Source organism: Microcebus murinus, chromosome 27 (assembly GCF_040939455.1).
Source record: "Microcebus murinus isolate Inina chromosome 27, M.murinus_Inina_mat1.0, whole genome shotgun sequence".
In the NCBI taxonomy this organism is placed as follows: Eukaryota; Metazoa; Chordata; class Mammalia; order Primates; family Cheirogaleidae; genus Microcebus; species Microcebus murinus.
Window position 1 is genome coordinate 16,367,487 of NC_134130.1, and position 21,095 is coordinate 16,388,581.

The following is a 21,095-nucleotide window of genomic DNA, read 5'->3' on the forward strand; positions in this document are numbered from 1 at the left end:
GAAAGCCACGGCCGTCTTTTCCCTGTCCTCCTCGCTTCTGCTCTCTGTCATTGGCTGGGCAGTGCCTGCTGTGTCCCCCGCCCCGTACCCTTCTCGCGGTCCCGATTCCCGCCTCGTCCCTGGTCGGAGCATCGATCAATGCGGTGCCCGTCGCGGCGCGCGCGGCTGCCCTTTCATCTTCCTCGGAGCCGGGCGAGGGCGGGAGAGCGGGAGGCGTCGGGGAGTGGGGGACCGGCCGGGGAAGAGGCGTGGGTGGGAGGGAGGCCGGGCGAGAGAGCAGATACTGAGATGTGAAGTGAAGCCCCTCCGGCAGCGTTTCTGGTGCATTCCACGCGGGCAAGGCGAGCCTCGCCGTGGGTGACGAGCAGCGCGGTCCTTCCCTCCAGGCGCGCGCGCACACCCCCCCCCAAACTGGGACTCGTCCTACGGGCTCTGGGAAAAGGAAAAAAGCCCTCAATCACCACCTCCTCCTCGCCGGCTCCCCCACCCCTCCCCTCCAGCGGGCGGCCAGGGAAAGCTGGGGGCGGGGGCGGGGCGGGGAGGGAAGCGACGCAAGGGGCCGCTTTTCAGCGCCGGCCGGGCGCGGGCGCCGGAGAAGCGCGGGGAGGCGCCGCCGCTCACCTGCGGGGCAGGGCGCAGAGGAGGGAGCGGCCGCGCGCGCTCGGGCCGAGGAGCCAGGACGCGCCGGAGCCTCGCACGCGGCCCAGCTCCGGCGTCCCCTCCCCTCGGCTGGGCGAGCCCAGGGCGCGGCTCTCGGCCCTGCCTTGGACGGAGCGGCCGGCGGGGCGTGGAGCGCGGAGCGCGGCGAGCCGGGCGGGGAAACTCGAGCCGGGAACAAAGAGGGTCGGGCTGCGTGCGCGCCGGCCCGAGCTCCGGGCGCAAGCTTTTGGGCCCGAGGCCCCGCCGCGACTCCCCGGACCTCGCCGTGCCCTGCACTGCGGATCTCCAGTGCTCCCGGCACGAACTTTATTCTTGGCAAACTTCTCTTTCTCTTCCCCTCCTCCCCGGCCCCCACCTTCTGCTCCTCCTCCTCCAGCAGATTAAATGCGCCTCGAGAAGGAAAACCGAAGCGAAAGGGAAGGAAATAAGCAGGTCTGCAACGGACACTTCCAGCCCGTGTGGCTCTTTATTCTTTTTAGTCCTTCAGGAAGTGGACCTTGCGTTGTCTTCTGATTCTCCTTGCACCTCCTCCGCTGGGCCCAACGCAGCCTTTTGGCCTCGCTTCCCTCTCTTTTCTTGGGAAACAAACTGCTCTGTCGGCGTCCGGGCCAGCTACAGCGGAGCGGCTTGCGCGAAGCCGCCGGGCTCCCCGCGCTTCTGGGACTCGCAACCCCTCCGGAGCCGGCGTCCTCCGCGCGCGAAGCCCGGCCACGCGGGGGGCGTGAAGCCGCTGCCCGGGCCGGGGCCGCCCAGCCAAGCGCGCGCCGCGCCGCGCAGACGCCCCCGGAGGTCTCGGGGGCGGGCGCCGGCGTCGGGCTCCGCGAAGCGGGAAAGCGCGGGCGGCCGCCGGGACTCGGGCCCCGCCGCCGCTGCTCCGGCTGCCGGCCGCGCTCCCGCGCACGGCCTCCAGCTCTCCTTCCCTCCCCTCTTTCCTGCTGTCGCCGCGGGGGCTCTCTCGCCCGAGCGGAGATTTCTGGGCCGCCGGGATGCCCCAGCTCTCCGGGGGAGGCGGCGGCGGCGCGGGGGACCCGGAACTCTGCGCCACGGACGAGATGATCCCCTTCAAGGACGAGGGCGACCCTCAGAAGGAGAAGATCTTCGCCGAGATCAGTCACCCCGAAGAGGAGGGAGATTTAGCTGACATCAAGTCCTCCCTGGTTAACGAGTCCGAAATCATCCCGGCCAGCAACGGACACGAGGTGAGCGCCGCCCGGCCCGGGAGGCGCGGGGTCCCGGGCAGCGCCGAGGGGAGGCGGGGGCGCCGGCGCCCGCAGCCCGGCTGGCCGGTCCCGAGCGGGCGCCCGTTTGCCGGGGCGGGGGCGGCCCCTGGCCGGCGTTCCCGGCGCGCGTTGGGGCGGGAGGTGGAGGAGTGTGCAGGGAAACCTGCACGTGGGCGAGTCCGGGCTTCGCTGGCTAAATGGTCGGTTCGCAGGCAGGAAAAGCTGCCCTAACCGTAACGTTCCTCCTCCGGAATTTTCGGTGGGCTGGGGGGGGGCGTGCATTAAAGCGAGTCAGTCTGCACACTGCCGAGAAGCTCTTCCGTAGGACGGAACACAGCGGGCACCCGCGCTCTCTCGGTGGGTGTCTGCGAAAGTGCGTTAAACCACCGAGGCTTAGGGGGAGGCGAGCGGAGCCCGCGGCGGGAGGAAGGGGAGGTGGGCGTGGGCCGGGGCGGGCGGCGCAGTCCCAACCGCCGCCGAGCCGGGCCGCCAGCAGCAGGCCGGCCCCGGGAGCGCGCGCCCGGCTGCGGGGGCGGTGCGGGGCTCGGTCTGCGGCCGCGGGAACCCCAGCGCCTGGGCCCGCGGGGCCGCGCCTCGGGTACACCCCAGCGCACCGCCCTCTAACCCCCGTCGCTTAAAGAAAAAAGCGTCTGTATCTGGGGTTTGGGCCCGGATCAGGCCTTGAATCAATGCAGAAGAAAGGCGAGCCCAGTGGAGCCGCGGCGGAAGCCGGGCGGGCGGCGGGCGGCGGGGGAAGCGCTCCATCAGATCTCCGGGCCCGCGGCGCGCCCGTAACCTGAGCAGGGTAAATAGAGACACGTGGGTGCGGCGGGAGAAAGTCCCGAGCCGGCTGCGGGAGGGCGGTAGCAGGCCGGCCCAGAGCTTCCGACTGGGGGGAGGGACCCTGACACCGACCCTCCGCTGGCCACCCTGGCCCAGCAGCCGGGCGACCCTCTGGAGGAAATCCGGCACAAAAGTCCTGACACCAAATCCACCGATGCTTCTTCCTTCCAAAGAAACTTGGAGGGTACACCTTTTTATCCCTTAAATGGCATCCTTCTGCCCCCAAAAAGAAAGCCTGTGGTTTTGGGGGCGGGGACATTTTGGGTTTTAAACTAAGCGTTTACGAACACTCCTCAGAGGCGCCTTCTCTCTCCCAATGGCGGGGGTGAGTACGCGTTGGGGAGGCCGGGAGGCCTGGGCTCGGAAAACGTGCGGCCGTCTCTACCCGCGAAGGCCGGTTTGAGGAGCGTGCGCAGGGGCCGAGGGCCGCGCCAGACCCCACGCGGAAGACCGGTGCCTGCGTGTGTTCTTGGGGGAGGAGGGCGCTGTGAGGGCGCAGGTCCAAGAAACCGAGTGAGATGCTCACGCTCAGGGTTCTCGCCACGCTCTCCTGCGTGCGGAGCAGCCTTTTCCCTCTTCCCATTTCGCTAGTCCTTCCTTAGTCCGTAAATAGTTCTGCCACCGACCTCGCATTTCCTGCGCTTTTCTGGTGCGGGGAAGGGCTCTGCCTTCGAGCCTCGGAGCGCAGGCGGCGGCCCGCGAGCCTTCGCCCAGGCGGCGGCACCGGCAGCCAGGGCCGGTGGGGAGGAGGCGATGCCACTGATTTGCACGTGGTTGAGTCTGGGTGGATGGTGGTTACCAAAACTGATGTTAACTGGGCTACCTTTTAGATGTCTATAACCCAACTCTCCAACTTTCCTCCCTTTAAACCGCCGAGCAGTCCTGATTTTCTCTTGTAAACCTGCGCTCAGCAGCCAGGTGCACCGTGAGCCGAGCGGAGCGCGCGGGCCTGTGCTCAGCGCGGGTGGCTTAAGGCTTCCTTTGAGGGGTCGGCTTGTTTATGTTTAAAATATCATTTCCAGTTGCAAAATGACATTTCTCCCTACTTGTAATCAGATCTGATTGAAGTGAACAGTGGTTGAAGAGGCTACCAAAGTGATCAACCCTATAAACAACTTTCATCTTAGGCATCTAAGTAGCCTTGCTGTGTTTTCATAAACAGCAGTCAGCATGTGGATCATTCCAAAGTTTAATATAGTTTTATTGTTCTTGTTATTATTTTATACTTTTTTATACTGAGTAGATAAAATAATCACTCAAAACTACGTGTTGACAAGAAAAGGCTTCCCCAGTACGCAACCCGGGCCGTCCAGATCTCTCAGGCGAGCGACAGACCGCTCCACCTGAGCTCTTCCTCTGGGAAACCAGTGCGCGCACACTGTCATTATTGTCACAAACTCTAAGGTGATTTTCTTTCTTTTGGGGGTGGGGATTTGTGATACTAGGTGGCCAGGCCAGCACAGACGGCTCGGGAGCCCTACCACGACAAGGCCGGAGAACACCCTGAGGACGGTAAGACGCTGCTGTGCTTCTCCCAACTTCATCACGGCCCACGTGTGATTTGTACATAGGAGTGCGTTTATTTAAAGAAACTGAGACCAGATGTGATAAAACTATACCTACTGTTTTAATAAAATGAGAAGGAAAACCCAGGAAACTTATCTCTAATGTATATTACATAATTTAAAAACTGTCTTTGAAAGAGTTAGGAGCCTTTGGATTTCAGTTGGTTTCCAGAGTCTTTGGGGAAGAGGGAATGTCTATAATGAGTTTTTTTTTCTTTTCTTCCTTTTACCTTAAGTTCTGATTAGCTTAGATCTTCAGTATTTGTCCATGCATCAGTGTGAAGAATAATAGTGTACATCCATTTATTTTCCAGCAAGAATAGTTTTGGGTGGATTTTCATTTGCAAAATTGCTGTTCATTATTTCTTGTTAGAATAAGAAGGCGAACAGTGACTGAACAGACTAAACATGGCTCAGCAAAGCAGAATCTAATTTGTGAAAATATAAAACTTTATAGGCACTGTGCATGTTGAACATGACAGACTTTCCCTCCATTTGTTTCCTGCTAAAAACTTAAAAATTATATATATGTACATTTTAAAAGAACTCCTTGTGATGTTAAAAGAATCAAGTAACCTGCAGGATTTCCTTGCCAACCAACCTGCATTTCTGTTCTCCTTTAATTACTTAACAATTGGCCTGACCACAATGAAGTGATCTTGCATTCGATATGTCAAACAGGAGACAAAGGGAAAAGAGCTATACAGGCTTCCTTCATAGCTACAAAGTAGTTGCACAGATTAGAAATCAGAAATATATATGTCTATACTGAACACAGATTTCTTTGGCAGAATGATATAAGTGTAGCACATAAAATTAAGCCTCCCAGAGTTAACCCTTTATAAATTTGAATATTTGCCTGTATACTAGCTACAACTCTCTTTCTAGAACCCTAAAAGCACCGGTAGAATTTTTGAGTTTGCCTAAAAGGAGAAGCATGACTTCAAATGTATAAAATAAATGTGTGTATGTAGATAGATGGCCCAGTATTAATAATTTAGCTCTGCATTTGCGCATGTTTATTTTTAAGTCCAGTTTGTTAGTATTAGAACAAATTAAATTAAATGGGTAACACTTATTTTTGTAAAAACATCAGTGGGTAGTGGGAGTACTGTTTGAACCGCATGTTTTTAAAACATTTGGTTTGCTGCTAAGCCTGTAAGAAAATAAACACTGTCAATCTAAAATAGAGCATAATAATCCAGTTATAGTATTTTGTAAACAAATCTTTTGTGTAAGGTCTGATTTGTCTTAGAACTATTAGAGTCTCAGAGGAAAAATACCATGATATAAAAGGGAAGTCAATGCGTCATTGATTGTTCTTTGAATTCTCCCAGGAAAGCATCCAGATGGAGGCCTCTATAGCAAGGGACCCTCCTACTCGAGTTATTCCAGTTACATAATGATGCCAAATATGAATAACGACCCATACATGTCAAATGGATCTCTTTCTCCACCCATCCCGAGAACAGTGAGTAACATATTGATGTTGTAAATTATTTTCAGAAGTGCAAATTAGTTTGTATCTTGGCAGAATGTTTATTTTTTTCAAACTCATTGGAAATGCTTTCATTATATATAGCTAGTCATTACTAAATAAGAGCTGTTATGAGGAAGGGCCACCTTAAGGTAGTGCTGCTAGTGCTACCTTTGATATCTTGCACTTGGAATTTTAGCTTATTTTAGTTTATTGGCTAAAAAATTAGTAAATAACAGATCATGAGTTATAAAATCAAATGAAGTTTCATCGACAAATCTGTGATTTTATGAGCCTTGTGCCTTCTATGCTAATGAGAGGAAAAGCTTGATTTAATCTTCTATATACTAAGGACTGTGTAGCTTTCAGTGTCCACAAGCTATCAAGAATCAGAACTGCTTCAGCTCATTTGAAGCTGAACATTCAGAATCTTAACTTTGCCTTTTAAAACACTGTCTCATTTTATTGTATTAGCTAATTGTATTTAAGATCCTTTGGTGGTGGTTGTGGGGGAAATGAGCTACCTTTACTTATTCTCAATTGTTGAGAAAGTATCACTTAAAGATAACCCTAAGGAAAGTTGTTCTTTTTTTTATCTTGTGGTTCAGTTACCTTTTAATGTTCTAAAAGTACGTTGGCATTATAACTGTATGATGCAACTTCATAACATGAAGAATTTCAGGTTTGGTACAGGTAGTTCTGTTTTCTTGGGAAGCATAAACTTCATTTATATAGTGAGAAAACATTTAAATGGTAATTTGTATGGCATGTGAACATGAACTGTGCTGATGATGGAGTTCTCTCTAAGAATCATCCCTCAGCAGTGGCGATGGGCTTTTACTGATCCATCAATAGAGTTACCTTCTCACCTACCCCACTTTCCCACCATCACCCCCAGCAAAGAAAAACACATGTGTATAAATCTTGGGGATGAAAGTTTCATTCTCTGACCCTCCTGGCTGTCAGATCCTGGACCATAAAATGGAACCTATGGTGTTTGACTTCTTTGCCCAGTGCTTTTCTACCAACTAAAAAAAAAAAAAAAAACAGTCACAAACATCTGAGAAGAGTAATGTTGTTAATACAACTCGGTGAGTAGAACCTGGGAGTGAGGAGATCAGTGAAATAGTAAGAGGAATGGCTCATAATCAGCAGTTTTCAACAAGAGTATGTGTGGTTATTTTGCTTATCCAGGGCCATCAATTGTTGAAATAATAAGTATATGGAATGTAATCACTTTGTGTGAGTACTGTGATTTAGAGTTTATTATTTTGCCACAAATCTTAATAAGATATTTGACCTGTCAGATAAGGGAATAAGATTTCTCTAATTTTCATATAACAGTTAAAAACACTGATCTTAAGGATCTAATCTTGGAGATCTTGTGATGGTTGCTGTAGGGAAATAGCTAGTTTGTGTTTTGTTTCAAAGGGATTTTCGAATATTTTATGATAGAGATGTCTTTTGGTACATAGGAATCTCCTACCTAAAAAGTGAATGAATTAATAAAAGCAAATATAGTTTAATATTCAAAGACCACCTGAAATGAATGCTTCTGAGTTATAAAAGTGGTGGGGAATTTTATATTTGATGAACTAAATATGTCAGATATTTCTTTAATAGTTGAGCAGGTTTTTTGTTGTTATTTTGGTGAGGAAGAGGACAAGGAGAATGTGTTTTAGATAAATAATTGAAGATTTCTGTTGAAAGCCTTTTTAGAACAACAGATCTTTTCAAATCAACAGAAAATACCACTAAAACAGCTGTGATACAATTGATGTGTATTTCTAGAATTTATTCCTTAAAGTGATCAGCCATTTCTTTCAAAACAATAATTTTTAAAGTCAGTGTAATAAAAATTTATTGACATTTATTAATAATCCCTCAGCATATTAAAATTAAGCTTTTCTCTCTTGAAGCCAACAATCTGCTTTGTCTCCACGGTCTTCTCCACTCCCTCAGTGTAGTAATCATTTTGAAAATTTTGATAGAATGGAAGGTATTTATTGTTAGTGTATGTATTAAAATTTTGAGGTCAGTGAATCAATCATTCATTGTTTAGGGAAGATTTATGGCCAGAATAAATGTGGGCAGGGGTGGGTGTAGGATGGAGGAAAGGGGTATGGTCAGAAAGCAGTTCCCTTACCCTGTTATCTGCTGCTTTGCTTTATTCTGTTACATATTAGACTGTGTTTAGGTTAAGCACTTTTTTTTGAGATATTCTGCAGTTTGCACAATTCCAGAAGCTTTTCAGTTTTAACCACAAGACTGTCAATTTTTTTTTTTTAAGGGTCTGACCAAAGTGACTTACAGTCTTTGGTTTTTAATACCTAACAGCTGTTTTTAATGTGTCTGAGATCAAACACACTTTAACCGGAAGGCAGCCTCTCTTCTTCACCCCTAACCACACTAATGCTTTCTTGCTCTTTAACTCTGCCCTTAGGACTGAGTGTTTATGTCACTGACATCCACAGTGATGGATTTTCATCTAGGGTGTTAGGAGCAGAGTGACCATTTGTGTTTGGGCTTAGGATGGGAGCATCCCCACCACCACTTGAATTTGCATCACAAACAATTGCTTGTTTACTGCATTTGCTGCCTGTTGTGTTAGGACTGGGAAAACATCTGGGGGCAGGGGAGGGACTTGACCACCCCCTCCCTATATGGAGTCTTCTGTTTGTGTGTTAACTACAGGTAATTCAGAGAACACCTGCTGTGGCCAACTGGCAGGCACAGAAACACTTCTGCTGGAATATCATTTTAACAAGTCTGTGTGCTTTTGCTCCTTTTAAAGACAAACACTGGCGTATGCATGCTCACAGCTTCTACCTTGGACATAAATATTGTCTTATCTGTTCAGGAGAACCACCTTGAATCTAGCTTTTTCCCTTCTGAAGGAGAATTTCAATTGGCAAATTAATGTCTTTCTATAACTAGAATTCTTAAGGGTGTAAATTTGAAATAAAAATGTTTAGTTTAGATAAATTGAACCTAATAAGAAAGCTATCATAATGCGTTTGATGTCAGTGCGAGTGCATAAGGTATAGTAAACCTCGGCTCGAGTTGGTGCTCTTCACAGAGCCAGAAGAAGATGCAGAGCCGGGTCAAGATTTTAGAGCGGGGACCCTAGAGGGTTTCTTGAAAGGTACTCCCAAGCCTTTCATTCACTGAACCTTATTTATGAAAATCCCAGTAGGCCAATGGTAATGTGTTAAAAGAAAAAGATAGTTCTTTCCATCCCTGGCTCAGTCCTGGCGTTTGTGGGGTTGGACACGGTGTGGACGGTGAGCTGGGCTGGTTTAACATGGGGAAAGTTCCCCTTGGCCTCCTGCATCGTGGCTGTTCATCCCAGGTGTCAAATGTCCATTTGTCCCTCATGTTAAACCCAGATGTTTAACACCTCAGGGGAGAAGCGTCGTGGCATTTCTCTCCAGGTGCCTGGGGAGGGAATAGCTGCTGCAGGGCCGGAAGCTGCAGCAAACGGTGCTCAGGGGCACTGAACCGCAGTGACACCTGGCCAGTCAGCCCTGCCACCTTCCTGTCCTCACAGAGGGTCTCTGTGAGCTTTCTTAGAGTGAGTGTTTAGGTGGGAAAGGAAGATACTTGTGTTCTCATTTCAGCTGTCTTTTTGATTGTTTTTTTTTTAAGTAGAAATTGCTATTAATATGTTCCAGAAGTTCTTCTAAATTATTTTGAATAACTTAGTTCTATTATATGAGTTTTACCTTAAGGGAATTGACATTTTGATTTCTGACTAACAGGATTATACCTGTCATGACTTTGTCTCACCTGTCCCCATGCGTTTGTTAGGAGCTAAAATGTGATTTTGTCATTCATATCTGGAATTCAGGGACTAAAGTGGACTTGTCTAATCAGTAAGCTTTGGAACACCACTGTACGTCACACTGCTGCTCTGAAAATAATCATGGAAATAATAAACCAAGGGCGGGACTGGCTTCTATCTAATGCAAGATTTTTAAGGTGGAGTTATCTTTATTTTACTGCAGGGAGCTACTTGACTTACTGATAAGTTACTTTTAATTTTCTGATTTGAGTTGTATACTTTTCAAAGCTAAGCATATTGAGTTTTCCCCGTTTATCCTCAAGTACAGGACGAGCTTTAGGAAATGTATTCCATCTCAAATTTGGATGTAGATGTCAGGAGAATGTGTGGGAAAATTCCAAAGGCCCCAAAACTTTTCTGTTTGATCCCTTCTTTTATTTATTTATATTTTAAAGATTGGTATCTCTCTGTGTCTCAGAGTGGAGGACAGTGGTATGATCATAGCTCACTGCAGCCTTGAACTCGTGGGCTCAAGCAGTCCTCCTGCCTCAGCCTCCCAAGTAGCAGGGACTATAGGTCCATGCCACCATGCCCAGCTAATTTTTTTTTTTAGAGGTGAGGTCTCACTATATTGCCCAGGCTGGTCTCGAACTGGGTCCCTTCTTCACTGCACATGCTAAAGCTGTTGCATAAGTGAGTATGCTGAGCTGAGTCAGTTTGTAGGTAGCTAATACTGTAGTATTAAAGAGACTTAGTACTGCTTCCCACTATCCTGACATGTCCTTACTCATTTTGAAAAGGCAACCATTGGATGTTATTCAGATAATTTTAAAAATATATTTTAGGTTCATTATTACTTTTTAAATTTTATGATCTTATGAAGTCACAGTATAGGAATTGTAAACTCTGCTGTAAACCCTTAAGTCATTTTAGACATAAATGATCCGGTCTCTAAGATTTGGAGCCCCAAAGCCTGAAAATGATTTAAAGACCAGCAACGTCTGGGGGCAGGGTGGAAGCAGGAGGTCGCAGTGTGCTGAAAGGAAGAGCGGGCTGCTGAGCAACGACTGGACAGGCAGCAACGGCTGCTAACTCAGAAATTCTGATCACCTAGCTGGGGCTATTTGCAGAGTGTCACATCAGAGGCTGTGTAGAGGATTATAAAGTTTCTACTAAAAAGTACATACACACAGTGCTCATTCTAGCTGGACTTCTAAACTTGCTGAAATTATCCACATGCTGTAGGTAGATCACCACTTGCAAAGCTCACTGAGGGATGGTGGTCAGATCCCTTCAACCTGCATGGAGAAAATGGCAAGGGCATGTAAAGCAGGAAGAGTTCTGGTTGCCTCTCCTATCCCCTGTCCCCTATCCGCAGGAGAAATATGACTGACAGAGATATTGCATCTCCGAGGGGCTAGAAATGTGTTTTATTTTCGCAGCTAACCACGGGCAAGTAGAATCTTTAAAAAATTGGATTATTGACCTTTGTTATGGCCACAAATAATACTGTGTAGAACTTGATGACGATTTTGCAGAATCAAATTTTGATCTTCATTATAGTAATTTATTGTTGTTATGTTTACTTTTTAAAAAGATGCCTATCACTACCCTACTCAAGGTAGAGAACAACTGAATGAAGGGAAGGTGGACAGAGAGAAGGGTCTCCAGTATAAAAAGAGGAGTGGCTGTTGGGTTCTCTCCTTCCTTCCTTCCTTCCTTCCTTCCTTCCTTCCTTCCTTCCTTCCTTCCTTCCTTCCTTCCTTCCGCTTCTGAATGAAACAGTTATGAAAACAAAATTTTAAAATCTGACCTACTAAGATATTTTTATAAACCTCTTTTTAATCCTGAAAAACTTTGCAATAAAAGCTATCAAACCATTGATGATAATTGATTATCTAGTGATCAATTCATCAGGGACTATGGAGATAGTTATAGTCAGCCTATCACAGAATAAATACTTCAGTAAATTTGCTGAATTAATAAAGCATGTATAGGAAATTTTTCATGTCTTTTTGAATGTTTCTAAATCTCTCTTTATCAAACCAAATGCTCTGTGAATAGCAAAACTTGAAAGTATTTGCTAAATAATCCTAATTATTTAATTTATTTTTCTCTGATTTGTTGCATCAGTGAATAAAAGAGCATTAAGCCAAGGTTTTTAATGAGGAAGTCAAAGTCAGTCCTTAAAGAATGTTAAGTTTCTAGGTAACCGCTGAAAATAGCCAGGGGAGCTCGCTACCAGAACAAAAAAAGAACGGGGCCCTCATATGAGGATTGATCTTGAGCAGCACTTATCTCTTACTTAGGTCCTGGAAACCTGACTGGAGAAATGGAGATGATAGAATGCTTTTTTCAGAAGGATTCTTGAAATGGAAATATAATAGTCATACAAAGAAAAGCGTCTTCAAGTATGTTTTAGTATCATGTGGTTAATGCTTTTCAATTCATTTTTATTCTCTTCCAAATAGAAAGGACTTTTTTTTCCCCAGTAACACGTAGGGTATATTCAGGTACTAAAAAATTATCTGTTCTTTCTAAATACACATGGCAGCATCAGCGCTGGATTTTCTAGGCCACTGAGTATTGTAAATTGATTATATCCTTTTGCAGTGTGAAGAGCAAACTCTTTGAGCCTTTATTAGGGGGAAGTAGGCAGCACCCCGTGCAGGCTGAGCCCATGGAGGAGGGAGGGATGGGATGGGTGCTGAAAGGCTTGAGGTCTAGTCCCAAGTCCATCATTTTCCCTCAGAAAGCCTTGGGAAGGCATCTCACCTCTATCAGCCTTGGTTTTCTTATTTACAGAGTGGCATATTAACCCCTGGCTTACCCACCTTATGTGGCTGATGTGAAGGGAAGATGGCACAAAGCCTGCAGAAACACTCGGTTTTCTAGCTATGGCAGCAGAGCAGGAGTCTTAAGCTGGAATAAGTCAGCAAGTGCCCTGGTACCCAGCTGGTGGGATTTCCGCAGCCACAAGAAGTGCTTGGCTGTACCTGGGAAACTCCTAAGAAAGGGAAAACACTCCTGGTTCCTCTTGTGTGCCGAGCTGACCCAGAATTTGGGCACTTAGTGAGGGCCTTACCTTAACCTTTAGGAAATGCTTGCATAGGTGAAAGTTTGGGGGATTGTCATTGTATTTTTACAGAGGTGGTTCTCCTCTCTCGGGCTCTTTTTTCTCTTCTACTTGTTAGGAGAGCGCTGGACTTTCCTCTTTAGACCCGTGGTCTTCCGTTAAGGTAATGAGACACGTGAGGAAACAGATTTCTAAATTTCAGATTCGTGAGCTGGAAATGTCATATCCTTATGATATTGATTTAACTACTTGGATGGGGGGAGAGAATGTATTTTTGGTTAGGAGAATTTTTGTTCCCCCCAATCCTTTAAGAACTGGGTTTATTCTCCCCACTGCAAAAGTTGTAGAGAGAGGACATCTCAGAGCCACGTGAATGAGAGGACGAGAGGAGGGTTTTTCCCCCCTTCAAATTTTCTTCTGGCTTAAATCTTTCTAGCTTTCTTGGCACCTGACATGATCATGTCTAAAAGGATATGTTGACTGAGCAGCAAGGAGAAATCTATGTTTTTCTAGCCTCCCAGAAAATTCCAGATTCTATCCTTTCAGGACTTTTCTTTTTCTCTCAGTAAAACCCAGTGGACATTAAGTATATACCGACCTGGAGCCAGCTTTCTCTGTGCAAGATTCCTCAGTTTTGAATGCTATATATGGTACCTTATAATGATTATGATCTTATCATCTTGCTACACTAGTTCAAATGACGTGGATCAAGGAGAAAGGTACTATAATCTTACCTCAATGGATTAGACTTTGTCTTAACATCTAAGACTTAGATTTTTAAGTCGAAAACAAAACCAAAAGTACTGAAGTAAAAAATATTTACTGTTTTCTGCAATTGGGCCAACAGTCAGCTGGCTGGCAGTATTAAGAAAAGAATCACGTCTCACAAACATTGCTTGGATTGGTTTGTTTTTGCTAATTTTTATGCATATATTAAAATTTTAGATTAAAACTCAAGATTTTTTGTTTTGGCTTGGAAGGGAAAAGGGAAAGCAAATGATTTTATTAAAACTATTACCTTGACCCAGACACTGTGCTAGGCAGTTTACGTGGTTATCTTATTTAATTTAGTCGTAAGGCGGACACTGTGGGAGGGGCGTTAGGGCTTGTGTTAAAGACAAGGGGCTGTTGCCAGGGACCGCAGTCAGCTACCCCAGTTTAATAGGCAGTGGAGTCAGGGCCCTTCTTTAGGGCGAGAGTGTTGTCTGTTTTCATTAAAAATAATCATATTTGCCTTTAAGAACACAAAGTACTTATTAAATTAATCATAATACTGATTAAAACGTGAAGCAGAAGAGCAGTTATTATGATTTTATTGAAAATTTCTTTTCAAAAATGCTTAACATTTTTATGAAAATAAATAATAATATTTTTATTAAAAACACAATTTATGTTCACTAGAAAAAATTAGAAAACTTGGATGAGAAAAGAAATCACAAATATTAAATTCCCAGAATCCTACTGTCAGAGATTATCACTCTTTTAACTTTCTATATGGCCTTTTAGTCTCCTTTCCATGTACAAATATAAATGTATATAAATTTTTGTTACATATTCATGGCAATGGGAACATAATATGCCATTTTGTAGCTTTTTCCCTCACCTGTATATATAATGGATATTATTTCTATTTATAAATACTCTTCTGGAACATCATTTATTGCCTAATTTATTTAACCAGTATTTTGTTGGCAGACATTCAAATTGTGTCATTTTTCCCCATCTTGTGGAGTATTATGATGAAATCCATATTTTGTAACTAAATCTTTATAGAAATTCTGAATTGTTTGGAATAAATTGTTAGAATCACAGAGTCTAAGACAGTGCACCTTGTAAAGTTGGGGTTAACCCAACATTGCAATTTAACCTTAAAAATACAGTTATTTAAAATCAATATTTAAAATATGTACTTGTTTACATTGAGCTTTGGTTATGGTTGGTGTTTTGAGGCTGATAATTTTCATGCTTCTTCCAGTCAAGAATCAGTCTGGCAATAGACGGGAGGTCAGAAGGGGGGTGCGATGTCAGCTTTGCTGTTAATAAGGCTAGACAGCATCGGGCAGCAGAGTATCAGATTTGTTATTGGTCAGGCCTGGTTGGAGAATGTAGCTTGTACCAGGATGCAGACCGTGGACTTCTTTGACTTGCCCAAGTGAAGCACAGGGCTGAGCCACAGGTTTCCCACAGAAATGGGGGCGGGGGGGGTGCTCCCGTCAAACCGGGGAAGAGAACAGACCCACGTTTGGGCAAGCTGGCTTCCAAAGAGAGGACAAACGATGGATCCGTCCTTGCTCAGTTTTTCTGTCTAAATCACCACAAAGATGAGTCTCTCTTCCGTGGAGAGGGTGAGTGAGCAGGCGGGTAGGGAAGAGGGCTGGCCAAGCTAGGGAGGCTGGGAGAAGGAGAAGAAGAAGGTGTTTGTCTCTTTAGTCATGATTTGTGACCAGTCAGAGTGTGGACCAACCATAGTCATGGTAAAATAAGTGAGTGAGTAAATAAATAAGGCAGGGACTGTAGTGAGCACTGCTTCTGGAGTCAGGGCGCCTAGACCCCTGTGCTCTGCTGCTGACGAGCTGTGCTCTTCGCCCTCCCTGAACCTTGGTCTCCTCCCTGGGACACGGCCGCCGCTCCTGCCTGTGAAGGTACGTAGCGCCGGCACGGCGGTGGTGTTTCCGGAAGGGGGACAGCTGCCTTAGAATTACTGGTATTTTTGTTAGAAAGGCAGGTGCCTGGGACCCTCTGCGAATGTCAGAATCTGCAGGCAGGTCACGTGGATGCACTTTTAACAAGCTCTGCATTGATTATCCCATAAAATGCATTTTGGAAAAATACTGACACAGCAGATGCCCAATGATGTCACTGCAGTTCAGATAACAGAAACGATTTGCTTGCATGGAGAAAGCAGTGAAGCTGGGACTCCAAGTGAGGTTCTTTGGCCCCACGGCTCCCTTTCTCTTCACTCCACCCACTCCAGGCCCCATTGGGACCGCGGACACTCCACTGTCTTCTGGTCAGAGCTCTGGAGGTCTTGGCCTCAAGTACCTCCCCCAGTGATCACAGAACGCAGCGCACACTCTTAAGCATTATTCCAAAAGCTTTCCATGCTCTGGAACCGTCTACCTTTCAGGTCTCACCTCCTCGCCACCCTACCCTGCAGCTTATGATTCAGCTGTGTTCCCAGACCTGCATCCTAAACCCTTTTCCAAATCCCCATCTTCTGGTTCCTACAGCTTGGTCTCCCTCCTCCCTGCTGGCCCAGTCCTGCTCATCCTTTCAGGCCCAGGGCTCCTCCTGACTCCACCCCCAGTGAAGACTAACTGCTATTCCCCCAGCTCTCTGACCATGTCTTCTAATAGCCAGTTGTCCCTATGTCTATATTTCTCACTAATTGTTAGCTCCTTCAGGATGAGGAGCTTGTGTTATTCACCTTTCTTGCCTAGAACCTGTTACGCTGCCTGCCACACGGCAGGTTACTCACCAGATGTTTGTGGAATAAACACAGCAGAAATTTTAAAACTTGAAGAATATGAGACAGCAACACCAATTATCAATCCCTATTTAAGCAGGGATGCTTAAAAAATAAAGCTCACCCTGAATCACAAGGCTGAAATTGAGCTTAGAAATGATCTGAGGAGGCCAGGCACGGTGGCTCACGCTTGTAATCCTAGCACTCTGAGAGGCCGAGGCGGGCGAATTGCTCGAAGTCAGGAGTTCGAAACCAGCCTGAGCGAGAGCGAGACCCCATCTCTACTATAAATAGAAAGAAATTAATTGGCCAACTAATATATATAGAAAAAATTAGCCGGGCATGGTGGCACGTGCCTGTAGTCCCAGCTACTCGGGAGGCTGAGGCAGGAGGATCGCTTGAGCCCAGGAGTTTGAGGTTGCTGTGAGCTAGGCTGATGCCACGGCACTCACTCTAGCCTGGGCAAAAAAGCAAGACTCTGTCTCAAAAAAAAAAAAAAAAAAAAAAAAAAAGAAATGATCTGAGGTTTAAATACAGAGTCCATTGGTTCTGAGTGCCTGGTACAAGTCAGGAACTGTTCCAACCATTTTATATGTATTAGCTCACTTAATCCTCACAGTAACTCAGTGCTATCCGTAATATCCTGCCTGAATTACAAATGAGGGAACTGAGGCATAGAGAAGGTGGAGAAACAGTGTAGGGGGCAGAGAAAGGGTTAGGGACCCCTGTGAAACAGGTCAAGAAGTGTAAGGACAGATGAAGGGGGACGTTTGCTCTGATCACACAGCTGGTAAGTGGTGGTGTCGGGACAGCATCAGCCGGTCTTGGCTCCACTGCAAGTGCTGTCTGCAACTGCAGCTTCTTACCCAGCTGCTACCACTAGCACATGGCAGGGTGTTGAATAGGTGAATTTCTCATCAGTAAGATGGAAATGATTTTTAGCTTAGAGGAGTTCGTCAGGATAAAATGAGATAATATATGAAGTTGTCAGTTTCTTTAATCTATCTTTTGGTAGTAATGGCTAGTGGAGCACTTGAAGTTCAAGGGCAACCAGTTAGACATAGAGGGACGAAGGCGTGTAAAAGATGATGAATGTTCTAGTGTTATGACAAGGGGACCCTACTAATGGAGACGATGCATTTAGAAAGAGGAGCAGGTTCGTAGACAGGCATTCATGAGTTTGGCTTAAGGATGATTCTGTTTTCACTTTTATGCTAAGAAAACAAAATTAATCAAGATTTGGAACCAAACCATTTTGCATTATGAACATCTTTTTGGTCCCTGTTTCATTTGATGTAAGTCAGCGATGCCTCACAGAGTCACTTCATTTACCTTTGAAGCATCCGGGTCCTAGACCAGAAACCTGTGTATGGTTATGAGAAATGGGAGTTTTGCGCAGGGGTCACAGAGAGGAGGAGTAGTAGTAGTGACAATATACTAGCAAGTAATATTTAATGAATGTACTTTACAGGCAGTTTTCTTATTAAATCTTCACGATAACACTATGAAGTGAATGCTATTAATATTCTCATGTTTTCAGTGAATAAACTGAGGTACCAAGAAGTTACCTGATTGTCTATAATCCCAAAGTTTAATAAGAGGTAGAACTTGGATTCAAAGCCAGGTATTTCTGATTCAGGAGCTGGGACCCAGTTAATTCATAAACTAGTACATCTCTTGAAAAAGTGTTAGTGTTAATCCTTAGTCTGTAAAGTACTTTGAGGATTAAAAGTATCTGTTATACTATTTTATTAAATAATGTAAATGGCTAGGTTTTAGTGATGGCTTAAATAACAGGTCCTGCCAATACTTGAAAATTGTCTTCTGGTTTATTCAACACAGAACCATGTAATTGCTCAATGTGTTCTTGAAAATTCCCAGGAAATAATTGTTCTCTGGGCATATCAGACATATTTTGATAAAAGTCTGATTTTTATGGGATCCCCTATTGCTCACTTCTTGGGACCTAGCATTCCCAAGTCTTAAGGACTAAATAGATTAATCAAATAGCTGTCTGAACACAAGTTTTTTGATTCTTAGAATCTTTTTGGTAAATGATGTTCCCTCTTTTATTCCATATGAACTCCATTTACAGGCAAAAATCTTCCAAAGAGTATTCTTTGCTTAATAAGCAATGAAAATATGGTATGTGCTTCATTTTTAGGAGTGGTTGGTTAGTGGTGATTTTTGTGGTGTCATGATGTTAGGCCACGTAAGAGAGATTACTTTAGAATAATTGGAATTATGCTTGTTACTGAGAAGTTGCAACACTGAGTTTCCTTTAAAAACTGAAGAAACTTTCTTGTTAAGGACAAAAACAATCTTGTTAAGGACAAGAACAACCTTTGAGTCTTTCTCTCAAAAGGAAATATCTTTTTTTTGGTTGTTTGTTTAAAAGTAGTATATTAAAAAATGTCGGGAAAACCCATGAAAGAACAGAAAAAATAAATAAAAATACCTGTGTTTCTGTCATTCAGATATAATAGTTTCATTTTTATATACATATTTTCAGATGTTCTTTCTGCATGTATACCTATAATACAAGCATTTTTATAAATGAGCTCATAAGGTTCTTATTCTATTGTAATCTTTTTTCAATAAAAACATATTATGTGTGTTCTTCTTTCTATGTGAATAAATATAGGTCTGTATCATCAGTTGTAATTGTCTGATGTTAAGGATTTTTTGTTGTTTTAAATAATACTGCAATGAAACCATGTTAAAAATAGACTTATAATCTTTTTGTTTATGTGAATTACTTGTTCATATCTTTCTTGATTTATGAGAGCTTTTTACATATAAAGCATATTAACAATTTTAATCAACTACTCTATTTTTAACTACTCTTAAATTAATAATGGTTCAAAACTATTTTACATCAAAATTACAGTGTTCCTCTGTTTCTTTACTACTGCACAATTGAAATCTACCTGCTAATGTATAAACAGTGAGCTACTTAATACAAGAAAGTACTTTCCAGCGTTAGTTTGGTTCATTATTTACATTTAATTTCAGGAGAGAAGATGCTAATAAAGTTCTTTTGACCCTTGTAGGATGATACAGCAACCAGAATGCACATCTTACTCCAGTTCACTAATCAGAAGGTACCTGTTGTTACAGGGGCTCTGAACTAACCCTAAAGTTTAGGGTTAAACAGCTGTCCACATAGAATGAAGATAAATTCCAAAGAATGTTTATTTCAGGAATGATTTTCACCCTATAAATAGTCATTGAAGGTACTGATTTTGATAGTATGCTGAGCTCCATTGTGGGTATGTGATAATAAAGGCAGAGTCTTGACCCTCAAGGAGCTTACAGATGAGCCCTGGACAGACACTTGTGACACAGCGCAGCTGAACACAGGGAGGAAGGAGCCACATCACCAGCACAAAGCCAGGGACATGAGTGTGGACAGAGACTAGCCAGGTCACCCTGGAGTATTGCAGACTATTACAGCAATTCCAAAGGAATCTAGATTTTTTTATGTACCATTCTTTCTTTACCTGCTTTCAGTTCCATGTGGCCCATTTGAAGCATGGTAGAGGATATTTGCATTACTTATTTAAAATGACTATTTAAGTATCTCTGTTTGAGCTGGGCCAGGAAAGTTGCTTGATAAATAGTTTTTTTTAACTAAAAGGGCATGCATATTAAGTAACCTAAGGCTCACTTAAGAATAGAATTCAACTATTTATAGAGCATTTTAAATGAACAAGTGTATAAACGTTTCTGCCAAATTAACGGATAGCTGGTAAGAGTGGAGGCAGACGTTTGGCCCTCCTCTGTTTTATGTTGTTGGTACCGTGTCACTTTTTCGTTGGCGCCGCCAGAATGCTTTACTCGTAAGACATTTGCTTTGTGTGCTCTTTTAACGCATTTTAAATGGTGGTTGTCAATTCGACTGCAATTAGAATTAAGCAAACAGAATTTCATGAAAGTAGGTAGATAGGTTTCCATTTATCTATGTGTATCGCAAAGTGGCTAAGAATACACACTTTGCATCTTGAGTGCCTGAGCCCAGATCCAGGGTCAGCCGCTTACCAGCCATATAAAGGAAAATTTCCTGAGCCTTTTTGTTGTTGTTTCTTTACTCACCAGTACTTTGAAAAGTTCAGATAGTTGGAAACATAGCGGGAAATGACTGTTTTGAAAATATGACTTGGTCACCACACAGAGGAGCTGTTTGGCCCAGTCGCGCAGGGACTCTGCTGCTAGGAACAGGTGTGCACGGCCTGTGAGCGGCGGCCGGCGGGCCTCGCTCTCCTGTCCTGCACGCCGTGGACACGTCAGCGTGCTTCCCTGTCTGAGAGTCTCTGGGCTTCTGGCGCCAGAGTCAAATAGCACAAGATCACGGCAACTAGATTTTTATGAGATGTTCTTAATGTAGCTAATTGGGAGAAATAGTCAGAAATTAAAATTTTCTAAAAGAAATGTTTCCTCCTGAAATGGCTGGGTCTCGGGCGAGAACAGAGGTCTTCTGTGCGGTGGTGAGAGGGGTGTGACATTTAACTCACAAATGAGGAAACAGTTAAGTCAGGGACATCTGAGATGCTTATTTTTATTTTTTTATTATTTTAATAGTTCTTAAGTGAATCCAGTGATTTCTATGCAATGTGGAATTTAAAAATACTTGGCTTCCTGAGAAAAACATTTTAAAGGCTATATATGTGTGTGTGTGTGTGTGTGTGTGTGTGTGTGTGTGTGTATTTTCAACCCCTGTTGTTGCTAATTTCATGGTAGGGAAAAATACTGATGTGAAGTTAGGCGAATCATTGTCTAGCCCTGTGTCCTCGAACAAGTCCCCAACTCCTTTGATGAATTCAGTTTTCTTACCTGTAAGGTGGTCGTAACAGAGGGGCCGAGGGGACACATGGTTGCCAGTGTGCTCTCTCTGTTTAAAAGTCCTTGGACCTCTGGTGCCGGACTTTTAACTCTCTCTGAGAAGAAAATACATTTACGTTTCTCTTGAGTTGTTTCATCAATACAGGTTGAGTATCCCTAAAC

At 44.5% G+C, this 21,095-nt stretch overlaps 1 protein-coding gene across 4 annotated transcripts in view; it reads left to right on the plus strand.

Moving 5' to 3' along the window:
* Nucleotides 1-1,637: 1,637 nt before the first annotated feature.
* LEF1 (lymphoid enhancer binding factor 1) overlaps nt 1,638-21,095 on the plus strand; it is a 111,888-nt gene continuing 92,430 nt past the window's right edge. For 3 of the 4 annotated variants that reach the window (XM_020284490.2, XM_012766245.2, XM_012766244.2), the window contains exons 1-3: nt 1,638-1,859; nt 4,169-4,235; nt 5,626-5,759. In XM_020284490.2, the coding sequence (XP_020140079.1) occupies nt 1,647-1,859; nt 4,169-4,235; nt 5,626-5,759 (414 nt within the window). In that variant the 5' untranslated portion in view covers nt 1,638-1,646. Of the gene's footprint in view, nt 1,860-3,024; nt 3,049-4,168; nt 4,236-5,625; nt 5,760-21,095 lie in introns of those variants that run through there. The other variant, XM_075998365.1, reaches the window with a different exon arrangement.